Source organism: Salvelinus sp. IW2-2015, linkage group LG16, assembly GCF_002910315.2.
Source record: "Salvelinus sp. IW2-2015 linkage group LG16, ASM291031v2, whole genome shotgun sequence".
Taxonomy (NCBI): domain Eukaryota; kingdom Metazoa; phylum Chordata; class Actinopteri; order Salmoniformes; family Salmonidae; genus Salvelinus; species Salvelinus sp. IW2-2015.
Window position 1 is genome coordinate 19,528,255 of NC_036856.1, and position 26,960 is coordinate 19,555,214.

Here is a 26,960-nt window from a genome sequence, read left to right on the forward strand (position 1 = left end):
GAATCACATTAGATGAAATAGCACAGTACAGTCCTTGTTTGTTTGATATGTCAACCCACCCAATTCCCCATCCCCAGTCAGTTCCCATGCTATCTGTTTGTACTGAGCTGATGGAGTCTGCCATCCCTGTGGCTCAGAGCTGCCCTTCCCTGCTCTATAGCCATTCCAACACATTATCCTGTCTGGTAACACAGATGGATCCAATGTTTAACCACTAGCGATAGCTTGGCATCTAGTGCAGCCTGGGGTTCAGCGTGATTCTACTGTCAATAACAGCAAAGCTGCAACATGACATGGCGGGCCATAAAGGGACCAATGGCTGTGAGGGCTGAGTGACGCCAGGCCATGTATTGTATAGTAAATGGCCGTGCCCACCTTAACCATTAGCTGTTCAAACAGAGAGGGAGGGGCCGGTTATAAAACGTGGCTTTTTTCTTAACTACTCCTCCGCACCACAAAATACAGGGAATGCGCAATTTCTCAGATTTGAACATTTCTTTGAAAAAAATAACAGTGGACTGAAAAGGGCTGTAGATTATTTTTGGCAATCATTCAACCAGGATATCATTCCAGCAGAACTTCCAGTGTTCCCAGCGTCCCACTCCCTAGTCTACGTCTTAAACAATCACATCATTTAAATAATAGGGTCAATTCAAAGCACATAAAAATAACTGTCAAACATGGAAAATAGAAACAACAGGACAAGAGAGCAGCAGACAAGATTAGCTTAACATTTTGAACAACTATTATGCAGTTCCTCTGTAGAATTATATTGTCTGGCTCAAAGGATGTTGCTTTAAAAACACAACATCTTTGTTTTACACATTAGTTTGAGGTCTAAAGCTTATTCCAATGTCTGTGGAGTGGCAGGTGGGAGGGAATAGGCTAACCCTGGGGAATATAAAGCAGTAAGTGCCAGAGGCATTGCTTACTAAGGACCACTCTTCACACTTATTCAGTTCATACAAATAACAAACCAGAACTCAAATATATAATACATTGATTGTTAGTTGTCTTTTTTCCATTTTGCAAACAATCCATTTCTTTGGAAATAGACAATCTGTCACAAGAGATTTAAAGTGCATTCAATGATTGATTTGCTAGTCTGACCAATCCTTAAAACAGGGGAAACTTAAGATATGTCAGAGTGTTGTGGTTTGTCTTGAGGTCACACGAGAGACACTTCATTTCTTTGAGTTGAGATGCTCCTGATATACATTTCCGATACAACATCAAGCTTAAAGCCAACAATGATTACAAAAATAAACACACATAAAAATAAGTCACCAAGTAACAAAAGAATTGCAATGTCAATTAACAAACCAGACAAAGAAAAGACCCAAAAGGTATTTAACATGGTAACATGTAAGTCGGACTAATAACTGAAAATCCACGATGTGAAAAAAAATACTAGTTATATACACACTAAAATATCCCCACATATGGTAGCTTAACAAAAGGTTGACCGAATGGTAAGAACTATAAAGAAAAACCATAGACAGACACACAAACAAAAATAGAAAGTGATGAGACAAAAAGGCTTGACAGGCAGACCTGCAGGTGATTCACAGTTAGCCACATGGTCACAGTTGAGAATTCAATCTGCAGCATTTAATTCCAGATCGCAGACAGCCAGACAAGCCGTTTGGGGAAAAACAAAGAAGACATTTGAAAAGTTCTGATGGCATGTCATTGGAAGTTGTCACTATACCTTATTTCATTCCAAGTGGTGTGCCTCAAAGAAGAGGGCTGTGAGAGAGCAGGAAGTCTGCTTTATCCAGGCCCACAGGGATCAAGACTAACACTGACCGCTGCAGACAGCTTTACCTACAGCCACACACAGTATCTGGCAACTTTTCACATTCAGACACCAAAGTGCAGTTTAAAGCTATATCAGCTTTATTTTACAATCACAGCTTACTAGAAATCTTGAGGACACAGTCCCCAATAACTGCCATATCCTAAGGCCTTTCTCCAAAACAGTTTAATGACCTGCAGAACAGTTTGAATAAAGATAACATCTACAACAATGACATTTACAGTTGAAGTCTGAAGTTTACATACACTTAGGTTGGAGTCATTAAAACTCATTTTTCAACCACTCCACAATTTTCTTGTTAACAAACTATCTACTTTGCACATGGCACAAGTGATTTTTCCAACAATTGTTTACAGACAAGATAATTTCACTTATAATTCCTTGTATCACAATTCCAGAAGTTTAAATACACTAAGTTGACTGTGCCTTTAAACAGCTTGGAAAGTTCCAGAATATGATGTCATGGCTTTAGAAGCTTCTGACATCATTTGAGACATCATGATGGCTAATTGACATCCTTTGAGTTGATTTGAGGTGGATTTCAAGGCCTACCTCCAAACTCAGTGCCTCTTTGCTTGACATCATGGGAAAATCAAAAGAAATCAGCCAAGACCTCAGAAAAAGAATTACAGACCTCCACAAGTCTGGTTTATCCTTGGGAGCAATTTCCAAACGCCTGAAGGTACCACGTTCATCTGTACAAACAATAGTATGCAAGTATAAACACCATGGGACCACGCAGCCGTAATACCGCTCAGGAAGGTGACGCGTTCTGTCTCCTAGAGATGAAAGTACTTTGGTGCGAAAATTGCAAATCAATCCCAAAACAACAGCAAAGGACCTTGTGAAGATGCTGGTTGAAACGGGTACAAAAGTATCTATATCCACAGTAAAACAGGTACTATATCGACATAACCTGAAAGGCCGCTCAGCAAGGAAGAAGGCACTGCTCCAAAACCACCATAAAAAAGCCAGACTATGGTTTGCAACTGCACATTGGGACAAAGATCGTACTTTTTGGAGAAATATCCTCTGGTCTGATGAAACAAAAATAGAACTGTTTGGCATAATGACCATCGTTATGTTTGGAGGAAAAAGGGGGAGGCTTGCAAGCTGAAGAACACCCTCCCAACCGTGAAGCACGGGGGTTGCAGCAGCATGTTGTGGGGGTGCTTTGTTGCAAGAGGGGACTGGTGCACTTCACAAAATAGATGGCATCATGAGGAAGGAAAATTATTTGGATATATTGGAGCAACATCAGTCAGGAAGTTAACTTCTCTAGGGTAGGGGGCAGCATTCGGAATTTTGGATGAAAAGCATGCCCAAATTAAACTGCCAGCTACTCATCCCCAGAAGATAAGATATGCATATTATTAGTAGATTTGGATAGAAAACACCCTGAAGTTTCTAAAACTGTTTGAATCATGCCTGTGAGTATAACAGAACTTATTTAGCAGGCGAAACCCCGAGGACAGACAATTCAGATTTTTTTTTTGAGGTCACTCTTTTCAATGAGTTTTCATTGGGAAACCAGATTTGGGACACCACAAGGGACATGCTTGCAGTTCCTACCGCTTCCACTGGATGTCAACAGTCTTGAGAAATTGGTTGAGGTTATTCCTTTGTGTAATGAAGAAGTACAGCCATCTTGAACGAGAGTCACTCGACGTGTCCTGCTTGTTAGAGGCGCGAGACAAGAAAGCATGCTACAGTTGGTTTTAATCCTGTATTGAACACAGATCATCCGGTCTTCAATTTTATTGATTATTAACGTTAAAAAATACCTAAAGTTGTATTACAAAAGTAGTTTGAAATTTTTGGGCAAAGTTTACAGGTAACCTTTGAGATATTTTGTAGTSACYTTTGAGCAAGTTGGAACCYYTGTTTTTCTGTATCAAACGCGCCAAATAAATGGACATTTTGMYTATATWTCGACYGAATTAATCGAACAAAAGGACCATTTGTGATGTTTATGGGACATATTGGAGTGCCAACAACAGAAGCTCGTCAAAGGTAAGGCATGAATTATATTTTTATTTCTGCGTTTTGTGTCGCGCCTGCAGGGTTGAAATATACTTATCCTCCTTTTTGTTTACAATGGTGCTATCATCAAGATAATAGCATTGTTTGCTTTTGCCGAAAGCCTATTTGAATTCTGACATGTTGGCTGGATTCACAACCAGTGTAGCTTTAATTTGGTATCTTTCATGTGTGATTTATGAAAGTTAGATTTTTATAGTAATTAATTTGAATTTGGCGCTCTGCATTTTCTCAGGCTTTTTGCCAGTGAGACAGTAGCGTCCCACCTAAACTCGATCATCAAGCTCGAGACCTGGGTCTCGACCCTGCTGTGCAACTGGGTCCTGGACTTCCAGACGGGCCGCCCCAGGTGGTGAAGGTAGGTAACAACATCTCCACCCCGCTGATCCTCAACACTGGGGCCCCACAAGGGTGCATTCTGAGCCCTCTCCTGTACTCCCTGTTCACCCACGACTGCGTGGCCATGCACGCCTCCAACTCAATCATCAAGTTTGCGGATGACACTACAGTGGTAGGCTTGATTACCAACAACGACGAGACGGCCTACAGGGAGGAGGTGAGGGCCCTCGGAGTGTGGTGTCAGGAAAATAACCTCACACTCAACGTCAACAAAACAAAGGAGATGATTGTGGACTTCAGGAAACAGCAGAGGGAGCACCCCCATACCACATCGACGGGTAGTGGAGAAGGTGGAAAGTTTTAAGTTCCTCGGTGTACACATCACGGACAAACTGAATTGGTCCACCCACACAGACAGCGTTGTGAAGAAGGCGCAGCCTCAGGAGGCTGAAGAAATTTGGCTTTTCACCAAAAGCACTCACAAACTTCTACAGATGCACAATCGAGAGCATCCTGTCGGGCTGTATCACCGACTTCTACAGATGCACAATTGAGAGCATCCTGTCGGCTGTATCACCGCCTGGTACGGCAACTGCTCTCCGCCCACAACCGGAAGGCTCTCCAGAGGGTAGTGAGGTCTGCACAACGCCTCACCGGGGGCAAACTACCTGCCTTCCAGGACACCTACACCACCCGATGTCACAGGAAGGCCATAAAGATCATCAAGGACAAACAACCACCCGAGCCACTGCCTGTTCACCCCGCTATCATCCAGAAGGCGAGGTCAGTACAGGTGCATCAAAGCAGGGACCGAGAGACTGAAAACAGCTTCTATCTCAAGGCCATCAGACTGTTAAACAGCCACCACACTAACATTTAGTGGCCGCTGCCAACATACTGACTCAACTCCAGCCACTTTAATAATGGGAATTGATGGAACTTATGTAAAAATGTATCACTAACCACTTTAAACAATGCCACTTAATATAATGTTTACATACCCTACATTACTCATCTCATATGTATATATATATACTGTACTCTATATCATCTACTGCATCTTGCCATCTTTATGTAATACATGTTTCACTAGCCACTTTAAACTATGCCACTTTTATGTTTACATACCCTACATTACTCATCTCATATTTATATATGTCCTCGATACCATCTACTGCATCTTGCCTATGCCGTTCTGTACCATCACTCATTCATATATCTTTATGTACATATTCTTTATCCCTTTACACGTGTGTGTATAAGGTAGTAGTTGTGGAATTGTTAGGTTAGATTACTTGTTGGTTATTACTGCATTGTCGGAACTAGAAGCACAAGCATTTCGCTACACTCGCATTAACATCTGCTAACCATGTGTATGTGACAAATAAATTTGATTTGATTTGTATATTTGCAACCTTTCGGTTACTAGTCCAACGCTCTAACCACTAGGCTACCTGCCGCCCCAGTTGTGGCAAAACGGCTTAAGAACAACAAAGTCAAGGTATTGGAGTGGCCATCACAAGCCCTGACCCCAATCCCATAGAAAATTTGTGGGCAGAACTGAAAAAGCGTGGGCGAGCAAGGAGGCCTACAAACCTGACTCAGTTACACCAGCTCTGTCAGGAGGAACGGGCCAAAATTCCCCCAACTTATTGTGAGAAGCTTGTGGAAGGCTACCCGAAACGTTTGACGCAAGTTAAACAATTTAAAGGCAATGCTACCAAATACCTAATTGAGTGTATGTAAACTTCTGACCCACTTGGAATGTGATGAAAGAAATAAAAGCTGAAATAAATCATTCTCTATTATTCTGACATATCACATTCTTAAAATAAAGTGGTGATCCTAACTGACCTAAGACAGGGAATTTTTACTATGATTAAATGTCAGGAATTGTGATAATCTGAGTTTAAATGTATTTGGCTAAGGTGTATGTAAACGTCCGACTTCAACTGTATGTAAAATCAAATCTTAAATTGGATCGCTCAAGTAGGATAGATAAATACTGTAAACCAAGTATCTAGAAAATAACATACTGTATCTTCTCAAGACCGTTGCCAGTCTGATGTGGACAAGCACCGCACTGAAACAATGATAAACCTCTGAACCAAACTCTTAATGTTCATTGGTGCTCTATACTATGGAAATCCATATTTCCATGGAAAATACACAGCAATAATCTCTAGGGCAACAGAATATCTGTGCAATGTGGCCTCGATCAATTAAGACCTTGTTGTAAAAGTGCATCTTTACATCCTCCCCACAACACATTAAGTACCAATAGCACACACAGAGACCTCAACACTAAGGCCTTCATCATGGCTAACCTTTCCACCAAACACACGAACATGATTATTCCAAAATATCTTCTTACAAACAGAATACTTATTTTTCAAGGGAAATCACTGAGAATATTAGGACTCAATGTCATGTTCTGACACAGAACATTTGGTTTGAGCGCGACTGCATTCTCTAACAACCAGATTGCTTTAAGAATCTCTCCACACAAAAACATCTCTAAAACCCAGGTCCACCCAGCCAAATCAAACTTTGTCACATGCGCCGAATAGAACATGTAGACCTTACCGTGAAATGCCTACTTACAAGCCCTTAACCAACAGTGCAGTTCAAGAAAGTCCTACTTAAAGCTTGTAAAAAATACTCACACCAGTTCATATGACTCATACCAAAGTGCTCAACCACTCGTGGCATTGACTGGCAGGTAAAGCTGTCTTACAGCTGATGGATTGTTTAGGGCCTTGGGCCCTCACTGAAAACCTTTAGTGCTGGCACACATGATCCTACCCACCAGAAAATGAGAGGTACAGTATGGCGACAACTTTACGACACTACATGCCATCATAGGTAAAATTCTCCTTCTTGACAGTTTGTCTAATGAGCAGCTTCGATTCCCGTCTCTCCTCGTTCTTGATGGATTTGTTGATATCCATAATTTTTTCACAAATGTATTTGTTCACTTTGGCCAATCTTTGTGTGATCTCTGCACCGTCTGCTGTTTCCTGAGACACTCTGTCATACAGACACTCTGCAAAAAAGGAAATAAGAGTGCATTATTCATCCCCAAAAATGAAGCGATATTCCAAACTTTGAGTTGCAAACAGTACCTAAAACATCTGATAGCAGGCCTACACAGTTCTACCTCTGACTATTTTCAGCTTGCTTGGGGAGAGCGGGGGCTTGGGAAGGGCATCTTTCTTCTTTTTGGTGGCCACGCCAGTGACACTCCTGTTCTTGAGGGTCTCAGTGCCCCAGATCATGACGGCCAGGTTCTTGGTGAACTTGGAGTCTCCCTGTGTCCGCTGTAGCTGGTGCCACTTCTCTTCCTGCACCCAGATGCCCCCACCCAGGTGCACCTGCAGCAACACAGCACAGATATGTAGTGAGGGTCACCTACACCCAGACCTGTGACCACACTGGACTATAACCAACAGCAGCAAAGCAACCCATCCCACAACTATTCAGCCCAAATTAGAAATCAAAGAGCCATGTTTCAGCAGCTACATTAATAAGTAAGAGGCAATAGTTTCCAGCGTGGATGACTTGCAATGAGTATTTATACTGGCATAGAACCACAGAGACAGGCCTGCCCTGAGTTAAAGGTGAGCGAATGCAGAGAGCGCCATGTGTGCCGTCCTGCCTTTATCACTGAGAAGTCTTTAGGCTGGCATCCAAAGGCTTTTCCCTTTGCAGCTAATGTGCTTTAGGCCCCTTGCCAGCAGACAAGCTTTTCACTGCTCTTAACTTAGAGCCCTTTCTCTTTTTTCTTTCTAGGGCTACCTGTCAGTCACTTCAATTCCTCTGGTAGAAATAATTAATAGCGGGCAATGTGTGAGAGTTCTAATTTGCTTTTGTTCTTCACGCTTGAACTGAGAGGCTCTTTGCTTGTAACACAAATTCCCCCCCTGTCATGTGAAGCAGGCAGAATTACTACGTGTATAGCCCTGCAACCACTATCAGGGCAATAAACAGTACTGATGTCTAAGCTATACGGACAATCATCTCAGCCTTGTTTACCCTCAAGGATAGGTGAACGCTTGTGCAATGCAAGTTCCCAAGTTCATGTGTAAGGGAAAATAGAATGCTTCCACCTCATCAAAGCAACCACAGCGCGGAAGAACGAAAGGAGGTGAGACCAGGGTCGGTGATACTCACCTTACCATCATTACAAGTGTAGACTGTTCTTGGGGAGGGGGAGTGGCTGGAGCTGGTATTGGCCTCTTCTCTGCACACTTCCTGTGGCTCAATGATGGGCTCCACCACCTCCGCTTTGATTGTCTGAGTGCCATTGTCATGCATAGGCTCTGTATGAGGTGCAAAATCAAAAGTAATGTTGAGATGCATATCTCTAGGCACATTGTAGTGTTGTTAGTCTCTCAGGTGACAACAAGCCTAGAACACTGACAAAGGCCTTGACTCATCCACAACAGCATGTGGTTAGGGAGTTGTAGTCTTAGCTTTGGACCGGCGCCTGCAGCAAGGCTTCACTGTGCCTCGAGACTGTGGGTCTATTTTAACCCAGTAAGCTGGCTTGGTGGTTGGCCACACTAAGCGCTAATGTAGCTGATAAGTTTTAATATTGGTCAGCGCAATACATTCCTGACCCGAAAGCACCCTTGCCAGTCTAATCTTTAGCCTGTCCATTACACTGCCTGGCTCCCATATCACACTCCAGGGGAACCAATGCAAAACACATGGAACTGGCTTGAGGGCTGCACTTCTACACTACAGTAGTCTCAGGGTTCTAGATTAACTTTCTCCACTGGTGGTACCTACTTTTTCAGTTGATGGCAACCAGCACGATTTTGGTCTCACCAATGTTTCACAGCTGTGACCTGACCTGTGTCCGTTTATACAATCAATTTGACTTTGTTTTTACCACTCTGACTACATAATGTTAATCATTTATTTGAATGGTAAATCTCTATTGATAAACTGATTAAATAAAAATGTACCCTAGGCCTATTCACACTACAGGTGGATGCATATTCAATAGGAGTGTTTGCATGCATTGAGTTATGGGGCTTCTTTTGGCTGATTTCATGGGGCTACCGATGAAAAACAATGTTTCCCTTCCATTTGGGAGTTATTTTATTGTACTGTAAAGGGAAAAGGGGATACCTAGTCAGTTGTCCAACTGAATGTATTCAACTGAAATGTGTCTTCCACATTTAACCCAACCCCTCAATCAGAGAGGTGCGGGGGGCTGTCTTGATCGACACGGGGAACAGGGAACAGTGGGTTAACTGCCTTGCTCAGGGCCAGAATATTTTTACCTTGTCAGCTCGGTGATTCGATCCAGCAACCCTCCAGTTACTGGCACAACGCTCTAACCACTAGTGATCAACAACATTTGCATAGAAGAAGCAAACTATTATTTTATAAAAGTGTGCACTCTCTCTTTAAGAGCTAATGACATTCATTCTCACAATAAGCACATTTACATGCAAAGTAATCATTCCATATTAAATTGATTATGGCACTAGGCAGATAATGCAATAGTCATGTAAACACCTCTTACTCTGCTTATCTTAAAATCGGCTTAAAGTCAAAATCGGAGTAAGCATCTGCCGATTAAAACGGTTTGTTTTCTGAGTAATCTTTTGATTTATTAGGACATATTAACACCTTAAAATCAGCGTTCCAGTTGTGTTTTTGATCTGCGCATGTGGAAGGACCAGCCTTCCACAAGGACCAGCCTTCCACATGGGTCTTCCCTCTTTAGCGCAAGTAAAGTACAGTGGTTGCTCCACTAAATGTTTTGTGATTATGCTGCGGGACTTAGAGGTAATTTGTGGTTTAGTACGGTACCCTGCGTTACCACTTCATTGCTCCAAACCAGCACAAGGGGGAGTTAGAGCACTGATTATGCTTTGGGTCCCAAGGCGCTACCGTGTCTCTAACTGACAATGAATGGGGGACATAAACCTAAATAGAAACTGACAATTGTGCACGACTTCAGTATTACTTACAAAACTGTTGTTACACTAAGGTTTTTATTCTGACAGAAACTTAGACTACAATTAGGGTGTGGAAAGTTAGGATTATTTTGCTCTTACTGTAGTACTCTAGCCTACTCCCGACCAGTCATGTTGTACAGCACCTAAGTGGCGCAGTGGTCTAAGACACTGCATTGCAGTGCAAGCTGTGTTGCTACAGATGATGGTTCAATACCCGTGCAGGCCTCAACTGGGAGACCCATGACCTAGAGTCACTAGGTTTTTGGTTTCTCTCCCTCTAAAAACAGAAATAAATAATTCTAAATAACTAGTTTTATTTACAAAATAGTAACAATGTCTCACCCCATGTTCAAGAATGGCCTTTTTCCTCATTCATTTTACCTTATTTGGAGAGAAAAAAATCTCCAGAATCCTATTTTTTGAAGTGATCATTATTAATTTAGCATTATATAAAAGCCCCTTGGATATTCTCACAGATACAGTTGAAGGTTTACCTACACTTAGGTTGGAGTCATTCAAACTAATTTACCAACCACTCCACTAATTTCTTGTTGACAAACTATAGTTTTGGCAAGTCGGTTAGAACATCTACTTTGTGCATGACAAGTAATTTTTCCAACAATTGTTTACAGACAGATTATTTCACTGTATCACAATTCCAGTGGGTCAGAAGTTTACATACACAAAATTGACTATGCCTTTAAACAGCTTGGAAAATTCCAGAAAAATATGTCATGGCTTTAGAATCTTCTGATAGGCTAATTGACATCATTTGAGTCGATTGGAGGTGTACCTGTGGATGTATTTCAAAGCCTACCTTCAAACTCAGTGCCTTTTTGCTTGACATCATGGGAAAATCAAAAGAAATCAGCCAAGACCTCAGAAAAAGAATTGTAGACCTCCACAAGTCTGGTTCATCCTTAGGAGCATTTTCCAAAAGCCTGAAGGTACCACGTTCATCTGTACAAACAATAGTACGCAAGTATAAACACCATGGGACCACGCAACCGTCATACCGCTCAGGAAGGAGACGCGTTCTGTCTCCTAGAGATGAACATACTTTGGTGCGAAAAGTGCAAATCAATCCCAGAACAACAGCAAAGGACCTTGTGAAGATGCTGGAGGAAACAGGTACAAAAGTATCTATATCTACAGTAAAACGAGTCCTATATCGACATAACCTGAAAGGCTGCTCAGCAAGGAAGAAGCCACTCGGATGAAGATCGTACTTTTTGGAGGAATGTCCTCTGGTCTGATGAAACAAAAATAGAACTGTTTGGCCATAATGACCATCGTTATGTTTGGAGGAAAAAGGGGGATGCTTGCAAGCCGAAGAACACCCTCCCAACCGTGAAGCACGGGGATGGCAACATCATGTTGTGGGGGTGCTTTGCTGCAGGAGGGACACTGGTGCACTTCACAAAATAGATGGCATCATGAGGCAGGAAAATTATGTGGATATATTGAAGCAACATCTTAAGACATCAGTCAGGAAGTTAAAGCTTGGTCGCAAATGGGTCTTCCAAATGGACAATGACCCCAAGCATACTTCCTAAGTTGTGGCAAAATGGCTTAAGGACGACAAAGTCAAGGTATTGGAGTGTCCATCACAAAGCCCTGACCTCAATCCTATAGAACATTTGTGGGCAGAACTGAACGGCCTACAAACCTGACTCAGTTACACCAGCTCTGTCAGGAGGAATGGGCCAAAATTCACCCAACTTATTGTGGGAAGCTTGTGGAAGGCTACCCGAAACGTTTGACCCAAGTTAAACAATTTAAAGGCAATGCTACCAAATACTAATTGAGTGTATGTAAACTTCTGACCCACTTGGAATGTGAAGAAAGAAAAAGAACCTGAAATAAATAATTATCTCTACTATTATTCTGACATTTCACATTCTTAATTAAAGTGGTGATCCTAACTGACCTAAGACAGGGAATTTTTACTAGGATTAAATGTCAGGAATTGTGAAAAACTGAGTTTAAATGTATTTGGCTAAGGTGTACGTAAACTTCCGACTTCAGCTGTATATATTTTTATACCCCTTTTTCTCCCCAATTCCGTGATATCCAATTGGTAATTAGTCTTGTTCCATCGCTGCAACTCCCGTACGGACTCGGGAGAGGCGAAGGTCGAGAGCCATGCGTTCTCCGTAACACGACCCTGCCAAACCGTACTGCTTCTTGACACACTGCCAAAATAGCGGAATAGCTGCTTGGGTCAGAAACGAGGCAGAGCATTAAGCTTTGATGAATAACTGGGCCTGCTGGGAGCATAGCAACAGACAGCGCATCTCAGTATCAGAAGAAAAAATACAGCCAGACTGGTGTGCTACTGTGCCTTTCCAAACCTTATTAAACTTTTGCCCCGTTAATTAAATGAAATTTTCACTGCAGTTTACAGCCTAGAGTAGAATTGTGTACTCTCTCGAAAACAGTAATGCAATTATTCATTGCATTGTGGTGTTGTAGGATAACTGTAATGTCCCTAAAAGAGATCAATAGGGGAGCATTATGAGCTGCGTGTCTCATGTCTTCACTGTTCTTCCATCCGCAATGAGGCACCAGGCCTCTCCGCTGCCTATCAGCTATACCTCTATGTTCTTGTGGAATAAAAATAAATACAAAATTGGTGCAGCTTTGAATGATTTTGTTTTTGTGGTATGATCGCTAGTTAGCCTACTGCAGATCTGGACAAACGATCCACCTACCACTATTGTCACTATGAATGGTGGATAGAGAGAAGAAGAGAGAGACTGGTAGATTATATCGACCTGTGGTCTAGTAAGCATGCGGAAAAGCGTAGAGCATAAGGGAAGTACCAAAACACCTTGATATAGGGGAGGCGTATGCTAGCAAATGAGGAAATTTAGCTTGGATGGAAGAAATTATATAGTCAAACCTGCAAAATGTAAACCAGGGGGAAAAAAAACACACTACCCTCCACTAACTAAAGTTTTTTTTTTATAAACTTCCCAAAGCATTAGCAAGGAATGTTAGCCTACAAAGCTGGAAGCTACTGGTATCTTCCTGCATTGTAAAGTGTTATAGCCTGTAATGCACAGTTTTGCGAACTGTAAATAACATTTGCAATATTTCTACATACCGTGTTGCATTATTCAAGTGTGTTAACTTCTGTGCAGCATGAGTGGGGAGCTAACATGATGCAGCCTCCCAGTGAGTGCAGTGGTTCCTCAGGACAGACTACAGCTAGCAATGAGTAAGTGGAGCAGGCATGGGGCTGTCGTGCTATAAGGGGACATAGGCTGCGCTGACAGACTTGATCCTCTCTCAATCAGTAGACGACGTCAGACACATTTCACAGAAGTACCAAAAGTAACAAAAAGTTTATGTTCTCTTATCGAAAATGTACCAAAGTTTTGGTAGGCCTATACCAAGCAACATTAAACTAACAGGACATGCTATAAAAAAGTTTCACTGGCACGCTAGCGTCCAATTAGAAATTGGTGTCACACTGCCAAGTCAAAGGGTCGCAAATGCGAGTGTTCTGGTCGCAGTCTCGAACCCGGAGTCTCTTATGATACAAAAAGTAATCACAGTCAATTCCAGTTCAGTCCCAAAGCAATGTGTAACTCCATCAGGGACCCTGGCTAAACTGATTAGTATTGTGGAAGAAGCATGCACTTGACAGTCAATATTTAAGGTTTTAGCAAACTCACTGATTACACCACTTCCTCTCTAGAAGTCCAAATGTATTTTTATTTTACCTTTATTTAACTAGGCAAGTCAGTTAAGAACAAATTCTTATTTTCAATGATCGCCTAGGAACAGTGGGTTAACTGCCTGGTTCAGGGGCAGAACGACAGATTTTAACCTTGCCAGCTCGGGGATTCGATCTTGTAACCTCTCGGTTACTAGTCCAACCACAAACCACTATGGCTACCTGCCACCTCAAATAGCTGTAGTATCAAGCAAATACTACAATTTACAACATAAACACACTAAAGACTTTAACGATAACAACCAAATACTTCATAACTTATCAACTCTGCAGCTAATTGCTAAAAAGCATATAATGACAGTACCAAAACCTACAGATAAAAAACATTGAGACAACTCAATGTGGGTGACACTAGTCTAGTAAAACAGTTTTTTCTTAACCTGAACAGATGTGCAAGGCAGGCTGCAGTGAGAGGTGACTGGAGAGTGTGTGTCTCTCACCGCTGCCGAGCCTCATGAGGAGTACGTCCTGCAGCCTCCTGTTGAAGTCACGCAGCTCCTTCACCTCTGTCAGCAGGCTGCCATACTCCTTCAGCTTCTTGGCCTGCTGGACCAGCTGCCTGCGGGTTCTCTCCAGCTCCTGCTGTAGCCTCCTCACCTCCTCCTCCTGCTGCCTGTAGCTGTGGACCAGCTCCTCATACAGAACCTGCGGTACCACCGCCTTCTCAGGCCCAGAGTCCCCCTCCTCCTCCAACTCAGCCAGCCTGTCCTCCTCCAGGTCATCCTCTCCCTCTATGCAGGAACTCACAGCGTTCCTCTCCAGGCGGGCCACCACCGCTGCCAGGCTCTTCGAGGAGTTGGCTGTGGGACGCCCATGGTACTGTGTCTGGGCCTGTAGAATCAAATAGGATTTAATGCAGGTTATCATTGTTTAAAACAAGGGTTATGAATGTGATAATAATGAAGTGGAGCCTGCATCATCATTTCATGATAAGAGTTATCTGGTGTGTCAAATGTCATATTTTCAGTCAAATTTTTTAAATAAATTTGACTATATATTTATATACAGAACAAAAATATAAATGCAACAATTTTTATGATTTTACTGTGTTACAGTTCATATAAGGAAATCAGTCAAATGAAATAAATTCATTAGCCCCTATGGATTTCACATGACTGGGCAGGGGATCAGCCATGGGTGGGCCTCTGGGGAGCTAGGCCCAGCCAATCAGAATTAGTTTTTCCCCACAAAATAACTTTATTATAGACAGAACTATTCCTCAGTTTCATCAGCTGTCCGGGTGGCAGGTCTCTGGAAATCCTGCAGGTAAAGAAGCCGGATGTGGAGGTCCTGGGCTGGCGTGGTTACACGTGGTCTACGGTTGTGAGGCCGGTTGGGCATACTGCCAAATTCTCTAAAACAGCATTGGAGGCGGCTTATGGTAGAGAATTGGACATTCAATTATCTGGCAACAGTTCTGGTGGACATTCCTGCAGTCAGCATGGCAATTGCACGCTCCCTCAGCTTCTGGCATTATGTTGTGTGACAACTGCACATTTTACAGTGGCCTTTTATTGTCCCCAGCACAAGGTGGACCTGTGTAACCTGTGCACCTGTGTCTAATCAGCTTCTTGATATGCCACACATGTCAGGTGGATGGATTATCTTGGCAAAGGAGAAATACTCACTAACAGGGATAAACAAATTTGTGCACAAAAGCTTTGAGAAATAATATTTTTGTGCGCAAGGAACATTTCTGGGATCTTTTACTTCAGCTCATAACTTTACATTTTGTGTTTATATATTTGTTCAGTATATATATATTGGTTTAAAATGTAAATGTTGAGTAGATGTCCATATATCCATAGCGGTGGGGGGCTTGCTTGACAAAATTATATGATGTGCTATAATCACTGGGAAGAGTCATGAGGTTATTTGATGAGATACTCAGAGGACTTGCCTGTTAAAGGGCAGCAGTCCAGAGTGCTGAATGTGTTAATCAGGCATATGGTTAAACAAAAAGCAGGGGGATTTTTGGGGAATGTCCAAACTCATAGTAACAGTTTGTTAAATTATAAAAAGACAAATTACCATAAGTATTCTTATTAACAGTCAAATACTTACTTACGCACCATCAAATTCACTGAGCACAAAAAACACAGAAATGCTCTAACAGTTTGAAAACCATGACTAGTTTTGACTACCTTGCTTTGTTGCCTACCTTTTTATGTCTCAATGGCAGTCGTTCCTCCCCAAAGTTGTTCTCAACTGAATTTCCCATATTCCTTGTCGACATCTTAGGAATTTTCATCTTCTTTTGCATTATATTGTGTTCAAACTCATCAATGTTATCTGCAAAATAGAGCTTAGTGTCAACTGAAATCAAATATATAAACTCTTCAGACAGAAATAAAGGTTACATATGAGAAAAAAAGATTCTCAAAATCAGAGTGAATTTGTTGTGTTATGGCAAATATTATGGAGGGTGATCAGTGCCAGTTCAAAAATGCAAAGCTTAGATTCTAAATTGGTGTGTGAAAATGATAAAATCTATTTTTATTTTCAAAACAGTGCGCATGATTCATGCCACAATTAAATTGTAAAGTTAAAATCTATCACCAATGCAACCCGTCAGGTATCATGCAAGGGTACTCATCATGAGAACAACTAACCAGGAAGAAGTGGCTCGGTGACTGTGCACGTGATGAGCAACTTAGACTAGTGTTTGTACTTTTTCTGGGCTCAGGCAAAGTTAACCAATCTAAATTGCCTAGGCTTTGGATTAGCAGGCCAATATGTTATTCTGGTGTACAGGACACCAGGTTCGAACCTCGTCGGTTACACCAGTTAAAATCATTGCAACGAAAGCCTGACATGGCTAGGATGTACCAATTAGAGGTCGACCGATTTATGATTTTTCAACGCCGATACCGATTATTGGAGGACCAAAAAAAGCCAATACCGATTATTCGGCCGATTTCTTTATTTATTTGTAATCATGACAATTACAACAATACTGAAAGAACACATTTATTTTAACTTAATATAATACATCAATAAAATCAATTTAGCCTCAAATAAATAATGAAACATGTTCAATTTGGTTTAAATAATGCAAAAACAAAGTGTTGGAGAAGAAAGTAAAAGTGCAATATCTGCTATGTAAGAAAGCTAAGGTTTCAGTTCCTTGCTCAGAACATGAGAACATATGAAAGCTGGTGGTTCCTTTTAAATATGAGTCTTCAATATTCCCAGGTAAGAAGTTTTAGGTTGTAGTTATTATAGGACTATTTCTCTCTATACGATTTGTATTTCATATACCTTTGACTATTGGATGTTCTTATAGGCACTTTAGTATTGCCAGTGTAACAGTATAGCTTCCGTCCCTCTCCTCGCCCCTACCTGGGCTCGAACCAGGAACACATCGACAACAGCCACCCTCGAAGCAGCGTTACCCATTGCTCCACAAAAGCCGCGGCCCTTGCAGAGCAAGGGGAACAACTACTCCAAGTCTCAAAGCGAGTGACGTTTGAAACACTATTAGCGCGCACCCCGCTAACTAGCTAGCCATTTCACATCGGTTACACCAGCCTAATCTCGGGAGTTGATAGGCTTGAAGTCATAAACAACGCAAAGCTTGAAGCATTGCGAAGAGCTGCTGGCAAAACGCACAAAAGTGCTGTTTGAATGAATGCTTACGAGCCTGCTGGTGCCTACCATCGGTCAGTCAGACTGCTCTATCAAATCATAGACTTAATTATAACACAATAACACACAGAAATACGAGCCTTAGGTCATTAATATGGTCGAATCCGGAAACTATCATCTCGAAAACGTTTATTCTTTCCGTGAAATACGGAACCGTTCCGTATTTTATCTAACGGGTGGCATCCATAAGTCTAAATATTCCTGTTACATTGCACAACCTTCAATGTTGTCATAATTACGTAAAATTCTGGCAAATTAGTTCGCAAAGAGCCAGGCGGCCCAAACTGTTGCATATACCCTGACTCTGCGTGCAATGAACGCAAGAGAAATGACACAATTTCACCTGGTTAATATTGCCTGCTAACCTGGATTTCTTTTAGCTAAATATGCAGGTTTAAAAATATATACTTGTCTATTGATTTTAAGAAAAGGCATTGATGTTTATGGTTAGGTACTGTCGTGCAGCAAATGCGCTTTTGTTAAATCATCCCCCGTTTGGCGAAGTTGGCTGTCTTTGTTAGGAAGAAATAGTCTTCACACAGTTCGCAACAAGCCAGGCGGCCCAAACTGCTGCATATACCCTGACTATGTTGCAAGAGAAGTGACACATTTTCCCTAGTTAAAAGAAATTCATGTTAGCAGGCAATATTAACTAAATATGCAGTTTTAAAAATATATACTTGTGTATTGATTTTAAGAAAGGCATTGATGTTTATGGTTAGGTACACGTTGGAGCAACGACAGTCCTTTTTCGCGAATGCGCACCGCATCGATTATATGCAACGCAGGACACGCTAGATAAACTAGAAATATCATCAACCATGTGTAGTTAACTAGTGATTATGATTGATTGATTGTTTTTTATAAGATAAGTTTAATGCTAGCTAGCAACTTACCTTGGCTTCTTACTGCATTCGCGTAACAGGCAGGCTCTTCGTGGAGTGCAATGTAAAGCAGGTGGTTAGAGCGTTGGACTAGTTAACCGCAAGGTTGCAAGATTGAATCCCCGAGCTGACAAGGTAAAAATCTGTCGTTCTGCCCCTGAACAAGGCAGTTAACCCACCATTCCTAGGCCATCATTGAAAATAAGAATGTGTTCTTAACTGACTTGCCTAGTTCAATAAAGGTGTTAAAAAAATAAATAAAAAAAAAGGGACAAATCGGAATCCAAAAATACCGATTTCCGATTGTTATGAAAACTTGAAAATCGGCACTAATTAAATCGGTCGACCTCTAGTACCAATGCATGGTGGTGTCGTGTTGCTCTCCTGGTTCACGCATCCAGGAAGCAATTTGCATGAACGTGGAAAATTAAAAGAGAAAAAAAAAAAAATAGCAGTTGGGTAATGGAAACAGCCCCTTTTCCATTTGCAATTTCTGTTTACAGTTACCAATTAACCATTTTAACGTTGCAATTTCATTGTGGCACGCCCACTGCTATGAAAATATAAAATGCATTTATCATTTGGGCATTTAAGCATTGCATTTTTGAACTGGCACTGATCACCCTCCATAAAATGAGCCCGCCCGAAGAACTTTTATGCATCTCCATCTGGCATGAGTTTCACCCATCTACAGTAAACAAGTTGCATGTAGTTTGTTTTACTTATGTGAAGCTAGCCACAATAAGAATGATCCACAATATTGGAATTTGAGGTTCACCTTCAAAATAAAAGTCCTTAATTGAAAGTGATGCAAATAGTTAAACAGTGGAATTATGCCATATTTGGACTTGATAATGCTAAACAAGTTTGGACTGTTATATACATTTTAACAAAAGACAAGTTAATTTGACAAAAATAAATAAAATCTGTTAAATCGCACTGTGGATGTATTAGATTTCAGAATTAAACAGGGTACTTATATTTTTAATTTATTTTACCTTTATTTAACCAGGTAGGCTAGTTGAGAACAAGTTCTCATTTACAACAGCGATCTGGCCAAGATAAAGCAAAGCAGTGCGACAAAAACAACACAGAGGGATAAAGAAACATGGGATAAACAAACGTACAGTCAGTAACAATAGAAAAGGTATATGTACAGTGTGTGCAAATGTAGTAAGATTAGGGAGGTAAGACAAATAGGCCATAGAGGCTAAATAATTACAATTTAACATTGACACGAGTGATAGATGTGCAAGTAGAGATCCTGGGGTGCAAAAGAGAAACAACAAAAAATTACATGGGGATGGGGTGTGCTATTTACAGATGGGCTGTGTACAGGCACAGTGATCGGTAAGCTGCTGTGACAGCTGATGCTTAAAGTTAGAGAGGGAGATATGTCTCCAGCTTCAGTGATTTTTGCAACTCGTTCCAGTCATTGGCAGCAGAGAACTGGAAGGAAAGGCGGTCAAAGGAGGTGTTGTCCTTTGGGGATGACCAGTGAAATATACCTGCTGGAGCGCGTGCGACGGGTGGTTGTTGCTATGGAGACCAGTGAGCTGAGCTAAGGCGGGGCTTTACCTAGCAAAGACTTATAGATGACCTGGAGCCAGTGGGTATGGCGACGGATATGTAGCGAGGGCCAGCCAACGAGAGCATACAGGTCGCAGTGGTGGGTAGTATATGGGGCTTTGGTGACAAAACGGATGGCACTGTGATAGACTGCATCCAATTTGCTGAGTAGAGTGTTGGAGGCTATTTTGTAAATGACATCGCCGAAGTCAAGGAACGGTAGGATAGTCAGTTTTACGAGGGTATGTTTGGCAGTATGAGTGAAGGATGCTTTGTTGCGAAATAGGAAACCGATTCTAGATGTAATTTTAGATTGGAGATGCTTAATGGGAGTCTGGAAGGAGAGTTTACAGTCTAACCAGACACTTAGAATATGTGGACAATTACAAATACCTAAGTCAGAACCGTCCAGAGTAGTGATGCTAGTCGGGCGGGCTGGTGCAGGCAGCAAATCGGTTGAAGAGCATGCATTTAGTTTTCCTAGCATTTAAAAGCAGTTGGAGGCCACTGAAGGAGTGTTATAGCATTGAAGCTCGTTTGGAGGTTTGTCCAAAGAAGGGCCAGATGTATACAGAATGGTGTCGTCTGCATATAGGTGGATCTGAGAACCACAAGCAGCAAGAGCGACATTGATATATACAGAGAAAAGAGTTGCCCCGAGATTTAAACCCTGTGGCACCCCCATAGAGACTGCCAGAGGTCCGGACAACAGGCCCTCCGATTTGACACATTGAACTCTATCAGAGAAGTAGTTGGTGAACCAGGCGAGGCAGTAATTTGAGATACCAAGGCTGTTGAGTCTGCCGATAAAAATGCGGTGACTGACAGAGTCGAAAGCATTGGCCAGGTCAATGAAGACGTTGAGCGTGGCTGAGGTGCACCAATGACCAGCTCGGAAACTAGATTGCATAGTGGAGAATGTACGGTGGGATTCAAAATGGTCGGTGATCTGTTTGTTAACTTGGCTTTCGAAGACTTTAGAAAGGCAGGGCAGGATGGATATAGGTCTAACAGTTTGGGTCTAGAGTGTCTCCCCCTGTGAAGATGGGTATGACTGCAGCAGCTTTCCAATCTTTGGGGATCTCAGACGATACGAAAGAGCGGTTGAACAGGCTAGTAATAGGGGTTGCAACAATTTCGGTGGATAATTTTAGAGAGGGTCCAGATTGTCTAGCCCAGCTGATTTGTAGGGATCCAGATTTTGCAGCTCTTTCAGAACATCAGCTGTCTGGATTTGGGTGAAGGAGAAGCCAGGTGGAAAGCATGGCCAGCCGAAGAAAAATGCTTATTGAAATGATCGATTATCATAGATTTATCAGTGGTGACAGTGTTTCCTAGCCTCAGTGCAGTGGGCAGCTGGGAGGAGGTTTTCTTATTCTCCATGGACTTATGTCCCAAAACTTTGTGGAATTAGTGCTACATGATGCAAATCTCTGTTTGAAAAAGCTAGCCTTAGCTTTCCTAACTGACTGTGTATACTGGTTCCTAACTTCCCTGAAAAGTTGCATATCGCGAGTGCTATTTGAAGCTAATGCAGTACGCCACAGGATGTTTTTGTGCTGGTCAAGGGCAGTCAAGTCTGGAGTGAACCAAGAGCTATATCTGTTCTTAGTTAAATTTTTTGGAATGGGGCATGCTTATTTAGGTTGGTGAGGAAAGCATTTTTTTAAAGAGCAACCAGGAATCTCTACTGACGGGATGAGGTCAATATCCTTCCAGGATACCCGGGCCAGGTCAATTAGAAAGGCTAGCTCGCTGAAGTGTTTAACTTCTCTAGGATAGGGGGCAGCATTTTCACTTTTGGATAAATAGCGTGCCCAATTTCAACTTCCTTCTACTCATCCCCAGAATATAAGATATGCATATTATTAGTATATTAGGATAGAAAACACTCTGACGTTTCTAAAACTTTTTGAATCATGTCTGTGAGTATAACAGAACTTATGTAGCAGGCAAAACCCCGAGGACTAACCATTCAGATTTTTTTTTTTTTTTTGAGGTCAATGTCTGTTCAATGAGTGTTCATTGGGATACTAGATTTCTAAGGGACAGCGTCAGTTCCTACCGCTTCCACTGGATGTCACCAGTCTTTGGAAATTGGTTGAGGTTATTCCTTTGTGCAATGAAGAAGTACGGCCATCTTGAATCAGTGTAAAGTTATGTGTACTGTTTGAGAGTTGCGCAAGACTAGAAAAGTAGCGTTAGTTTGTTGTCCTCCTGTATTGAAAACAGATAGACCCGTCTTCAATTTGATCGATTATTAACGTTTAAAAATACCTAAAGTTGTATTACAAAAGTAGTTTGAAATGTTTTGGAAAAGTTTACAGGTAATCTTTGAGATATTTTGTAGTGACGTTGCGCAAATTGGAAGCTGTTTTTTTCTGGATCAAACGCGCCAAATAAATTGACATTTTGGATATATATGGACGGAATTAATTGAACAAAGGACCATTTGTGATGTTTATGGGACATATTGGAGTGCGAACAAAAGAAGCTCGTCAAAGGTAAGGCATGATTTATATTTTATTTCTGTGTTTAGTGTTGCGCCTGCAGGGTTGAAATATGCTACACTCTTTGTTTACTGTTGTGCTATCATCAGATAATAGCATCTTATTCTTTCGCCGAAAAGCCTTTTTGAAATCTGACATGTTGGCTGGATTCACAATGAGTGTAGCTTTAATTTGGTATCTTARATGTGTGATTTAATGAAAGTTTCATTTTTATATCATTTTATTTGAATTTGGCGCTCTGCATTTACCCTGGCTTTTGGCCAAGTGGGACGCAATCGTCCCACCTATCCCAGAGAGGTTTTTAAGGGAGCGTTTGACAGTGATGAGGGGTGGTCGTTTGACCGCGGACCCATTACGGACACAGGCAATGAGGCAGTGATCGCTGAGATCCTGGTTGAAGACAGCAGAGGTGTATTTAGAGGGCAAGTTGGTCAGGATGATATCTATGAGGGTGCCCATGGTTACAGATTCAGGGTTGTACCTGGTAGGTTCCTTGATAATTTGTGTGAGACTGAGGGCATCTAGCTTAGATTGTAGGACGACAGGGGTGTTAAGCATATCCCAGTTTAGGTCACCTAACAGTACGAACTCTGAAGATAGATGGGGGGGAAATCAATTCACATATGGTGTCCAGGGCACAGCTGGGGGCTGAGGAGGGTCTATAACAAGCGGCAACGGTGAGAGACTTATTTCTGGAAAGGTGGATTTTTAAAAGTAGAAGCTCAAAATTGTTTGGGCACAGACCTGGATAGCATGACAAAACTCTGCAGTAGATTGCAACTCCGCCCCCTATGGCAGGTCTATCTTGTCGGGAAATGTTGTAGTTGGGGATGGAAATATCTGAGTTTTATGGCTTTCCTAAGCCAGGATTCAGATACGGCTAGGACATCAGGGTTGGCAGAGTGTGCTAAAGCAGTGAATAAAACAAACTTAGGGAGGAGGCTTCTGATGTTAACATGTATGAAACCAAGGCTTTTATGGTTACAGAAGTCAACAAAATGAGAGCGCCTTGGGAATGCGTGTAGTGCTGGGGGCTACAGGGCCTGGGTTAACCTCTACATCACCAGAGGAACAGAGGAAGAGTAGGATAAGGGTACGGCTAAAGGCCATAAGAACGGGTCGTCTAGTGCGTTGGGAACAGAGAATAAAAGGAGCAGATTTCTGGGCGTGGTAGAATAGATTCAGGGCATAATGTACAGACAAGGGTATGGTAGGATGTGAGTACAGTGGAGATAAACCTAGGCATTGAGTGACAATGAGAGGGGTTGCGTATCTAGAGGCACCAGTTGAGCCAGGTGAAGTCTCCGCATGTGTGGAGGGTGCGACAGAAGAGCTATCTAAGGCATTTAGGGCGGGGCTGGGGGCTCTACAGTGAAATAAAACAATAATAACTACCCTAAACAGTAGTAGACAAGGCATATTGACATTAGGGAGAGGAATGTGTACCCAAGTGATCATAGGGTCCAATGAGCAGCAATAGGTGAGTCAGGGAGCCGTTCGGTAGTCACTACTACGCTAGGCAAGCTGGAGACACGGTGATTCAGAAAGCTAGCAGGCCGTGGCAAGCAGATGGGTCTTCGGCGACGTTGCAATGGAAAAGCCTGTTTAAACCACCTCGGACGATTACGTCGGCAGACCAGTCGTGATTTATCGGCGGGGCTCCGTGTCGGCAATCAAGAGTCCAGGCCAATTGGCAAAAGAGGTATTGTAGCCCAAGAATTAGCTGGTAGACCTTTTCGGCTAGCTGGGAGATGGGCCTAACTTGAGGCTAGCTCAAGGCTAACTGGTGCTTGCTTCGGGACAGATGTGTTAGCCAGGAGTAGCCACTCGAATTGCAGCTAGCTAGCTGCGATGATTCGGTATAAATGGTCCAGAGCTTGCGGTAGGAATCCGGAGATGTGGTAGAGAAAAAGCAGTCTGATATGCTCTGGGTTGATATCGCGCTGTGCAGACTGGCAGGTATTGACCGAGCGGAGGCTGGCTGGTGTCCGAGTTAACGGTGAAGACCGCTAGCAGTGGCTAACTGACTACTAGCTAGTTAGCTGGCTAGCTCCTGATGGGGGTTTCCGGTTCTAAAGTATAATAGCAGATCCGTACCACATTGGGTGAGGCGGGTTGCAGATGACTATATTCAGTCCGTAGATGGAAAGTGAGATGAACATGTGTACGAAATATGAAAAAAAAAGAGGAAAACGATTTACACAAGACAAAACACACGTCCGACTGCTACGCCATCTTGGATTATCACTGTACAGCCTTACCTATGGATTGTTGATCAATGAAATGGGTGACCGACAACAACTGAGTTTACACAAATATTAGTGATGTAGCTCTTATTGCAGGACTCAAACCACAGAAAGGAGCCACATTAAGCTTACTAGTCAACCTACTATGTGTATTGCAGGGCTTGACATTAACTTTTTTTAGCCACTTGTCCTACAAAATGGCCTACATGTCAAAGGGTAGATAATATGCATATTGACTACAGACTCATGTCCAATTTGTTTTAATGTTGCCAGAAAATGTAGCCAAACTTTGCACATTCCTTGTTGAAGGAGGACAATATGGAGGAGTCTGATGAAGACATGGGTTTTGGTGTCATTGATGAGTTCTTTCTGAACTCTTTGTTAAAAAACATCTGGCAGTCCAACGGACGAATTTGGGTTTGACGGATCCCAGGAGAATGCTACTTTCCCCATTGTATAATGCCAACTGTAAAGTTTGGTGGAGGAAAAATACGTTTTTGGGGCTAGTTCCCCTTAGTTCCAGTGAATGTAAATCTTAATGCTACAGCATACAATGACATTGCATACAATTTTGTGTAAAGGCCCTTTCCTGTTTCAGCATGACAATGCCCCCGTGCACAAAGCGAGGTCCATACAGAAATGTTTTGTCGAGATCGGTGTGGAAGAACTTGACTGGCCTGCACAGAGCCCTGACCTCAAAACCATCGAACACCTTTGGGATGAATTGGAACGTCGACTGCGAGCCAGGTCTAATCGCCCAACATCAGTGCCGGACCTCACTAATGCTTGTGGCTGAATGGAAGCAAGTCCCCGCAGCAATGTTACAACATCTAGTGAAAAGCCTTCCCAGAAGAGTGGAGGCTGTTCACACAGCAAAGGGGCGGACCAACTCCATATTAATGACCATGATTTTGGACTGAAATGTTCAATGAGCAGGTGTCCACATACTTTTAGTCATGCAGTGTATAAGTATGCCCCCCAATACAATTCTGAAGTTCAATAGATTCAGTCAGGGGTCTCGTTAAGAGTTCAGAAATCTGCATTTTCAAAACGCAGACAAAAATGTTTAAATCTGTTTTAAACCATTTCACCTGCGTTTTATATTGAAAGTGAACAGTGTTTTTTTTGCTTCAATAGCGTGATCAGGGGTGTGCAACTAGTTTTCCTTCACAGAAAATACATTAGTGCAACACATTCGGCAGAAAACAGCTTCATAAGAACCATTTTAGATCTGCATTTAGAAAGTTCTTTATTTTCCCAACTACCTTTTTAAATGAACTAATTACTGTCTTTTGTAGAATTGATATAACAATCCAACATTATCTAGACCAACTATGGCATGATTCCACTTTTTGTATACATTCGCAACGCTTTCAATTAGTAACTTTTATTTTGAAGGTGATCGCAAATTCCACTATTGTGGCTACTCCTTATTGTGGACAACTTCACATAAGTGTGTGTTTTCTAGCTACCTAGCTATGGAATGACATACCTGCCAAAAGGTTGAACATACGTATCGTTAGGCTTGTGAGAAAATCCATACGTAAATTGTTAGAATCGTAAGAAAAGCCATGCGTGAAACATAAAATGTCATCTTGAACATACAAACATGTTACGATTACAGACTAAAATTTTAGGCTTGAACAAATCTTGTGCAGCAATTGTGACGTACAATAAAGCCTTTCAGAGTTTTAGTAGTTTCATCTCGCAAACAAAAAAAACGTACACCAAACGGCCTATGAGGATTGCTATGTGAACAAGCATAACACAGTCTAAAATAAACGGAAGTCAGGGAACACGGAAAGAGATATCCTGCACATTTTCAAGTTAAGTCTCCATTCTCTATTACTCCTAAGGTTGCCCAATGACCCCTCAAAACCCACCCAAAAGGCCTTAAATCTAGGCAAATTTTTACCCCACAGCAAGATAGGGAGTTCCAATATTTATACAATAAACCCTTTTTCCATAACATTATCGAGCCAACTAAGGAATATCGTAGTAACTTGTAATGACGTTTGAAGCTAAATTAGGTTTACCTAAAAATAATTATTGCGAGCTATGACATGACGTAATAAAGGAATTTGAATATGTAGCAAGAGTAGAAATAATTTACCCTTATTAAGCTCGGCAGATACTTTTTCCATCAATGGATGTTGATTTAGGTCGTTGACTGCTATGATTA

General features: G+C 41.9%; 1 protein-coding gene across 8 annotated transcripts in view; it reads right to left on the minus strand.

Moving 5' to 3' along the window:
• Positions 1–26,960, minus strand: part of bend5 (BEN domain containing 5) — a 444,711-nt gene that overhangs the window by 101,770 nt on the left and 315,981 nt on the right. For 3 of the 8 annotated variants that reach the window (XM_024003938.1, XM_024003942.2, XM_024003943.2), the window contains 2 exons: positions 16,083–16,213; positions 14,302–14,752 (listed from right to left, as the gene is read on the minus strand). The exons of 1 other annotated variant lie outside the window; for it this stretch is intronic. In XM_024003938.1, the coding sequence (XP_023859706.1) occupies positions 14,302–14,752; positions 16,083–16,213 (582 nt within the window). Of the gene's footprint in view, positions 1–5,098; positions 7,245–7,358; positions 7,573–8,371; positions 8,521–14,301; positions 14,753–16,082; positions 16,214–26,960 lie in introns of those variants that run through there. 4 more of the 8 variants (XM_024003941.2, XM_024003945.2, XM_024003940.2 and 1 more) reach the window with 3 other exon arrangements.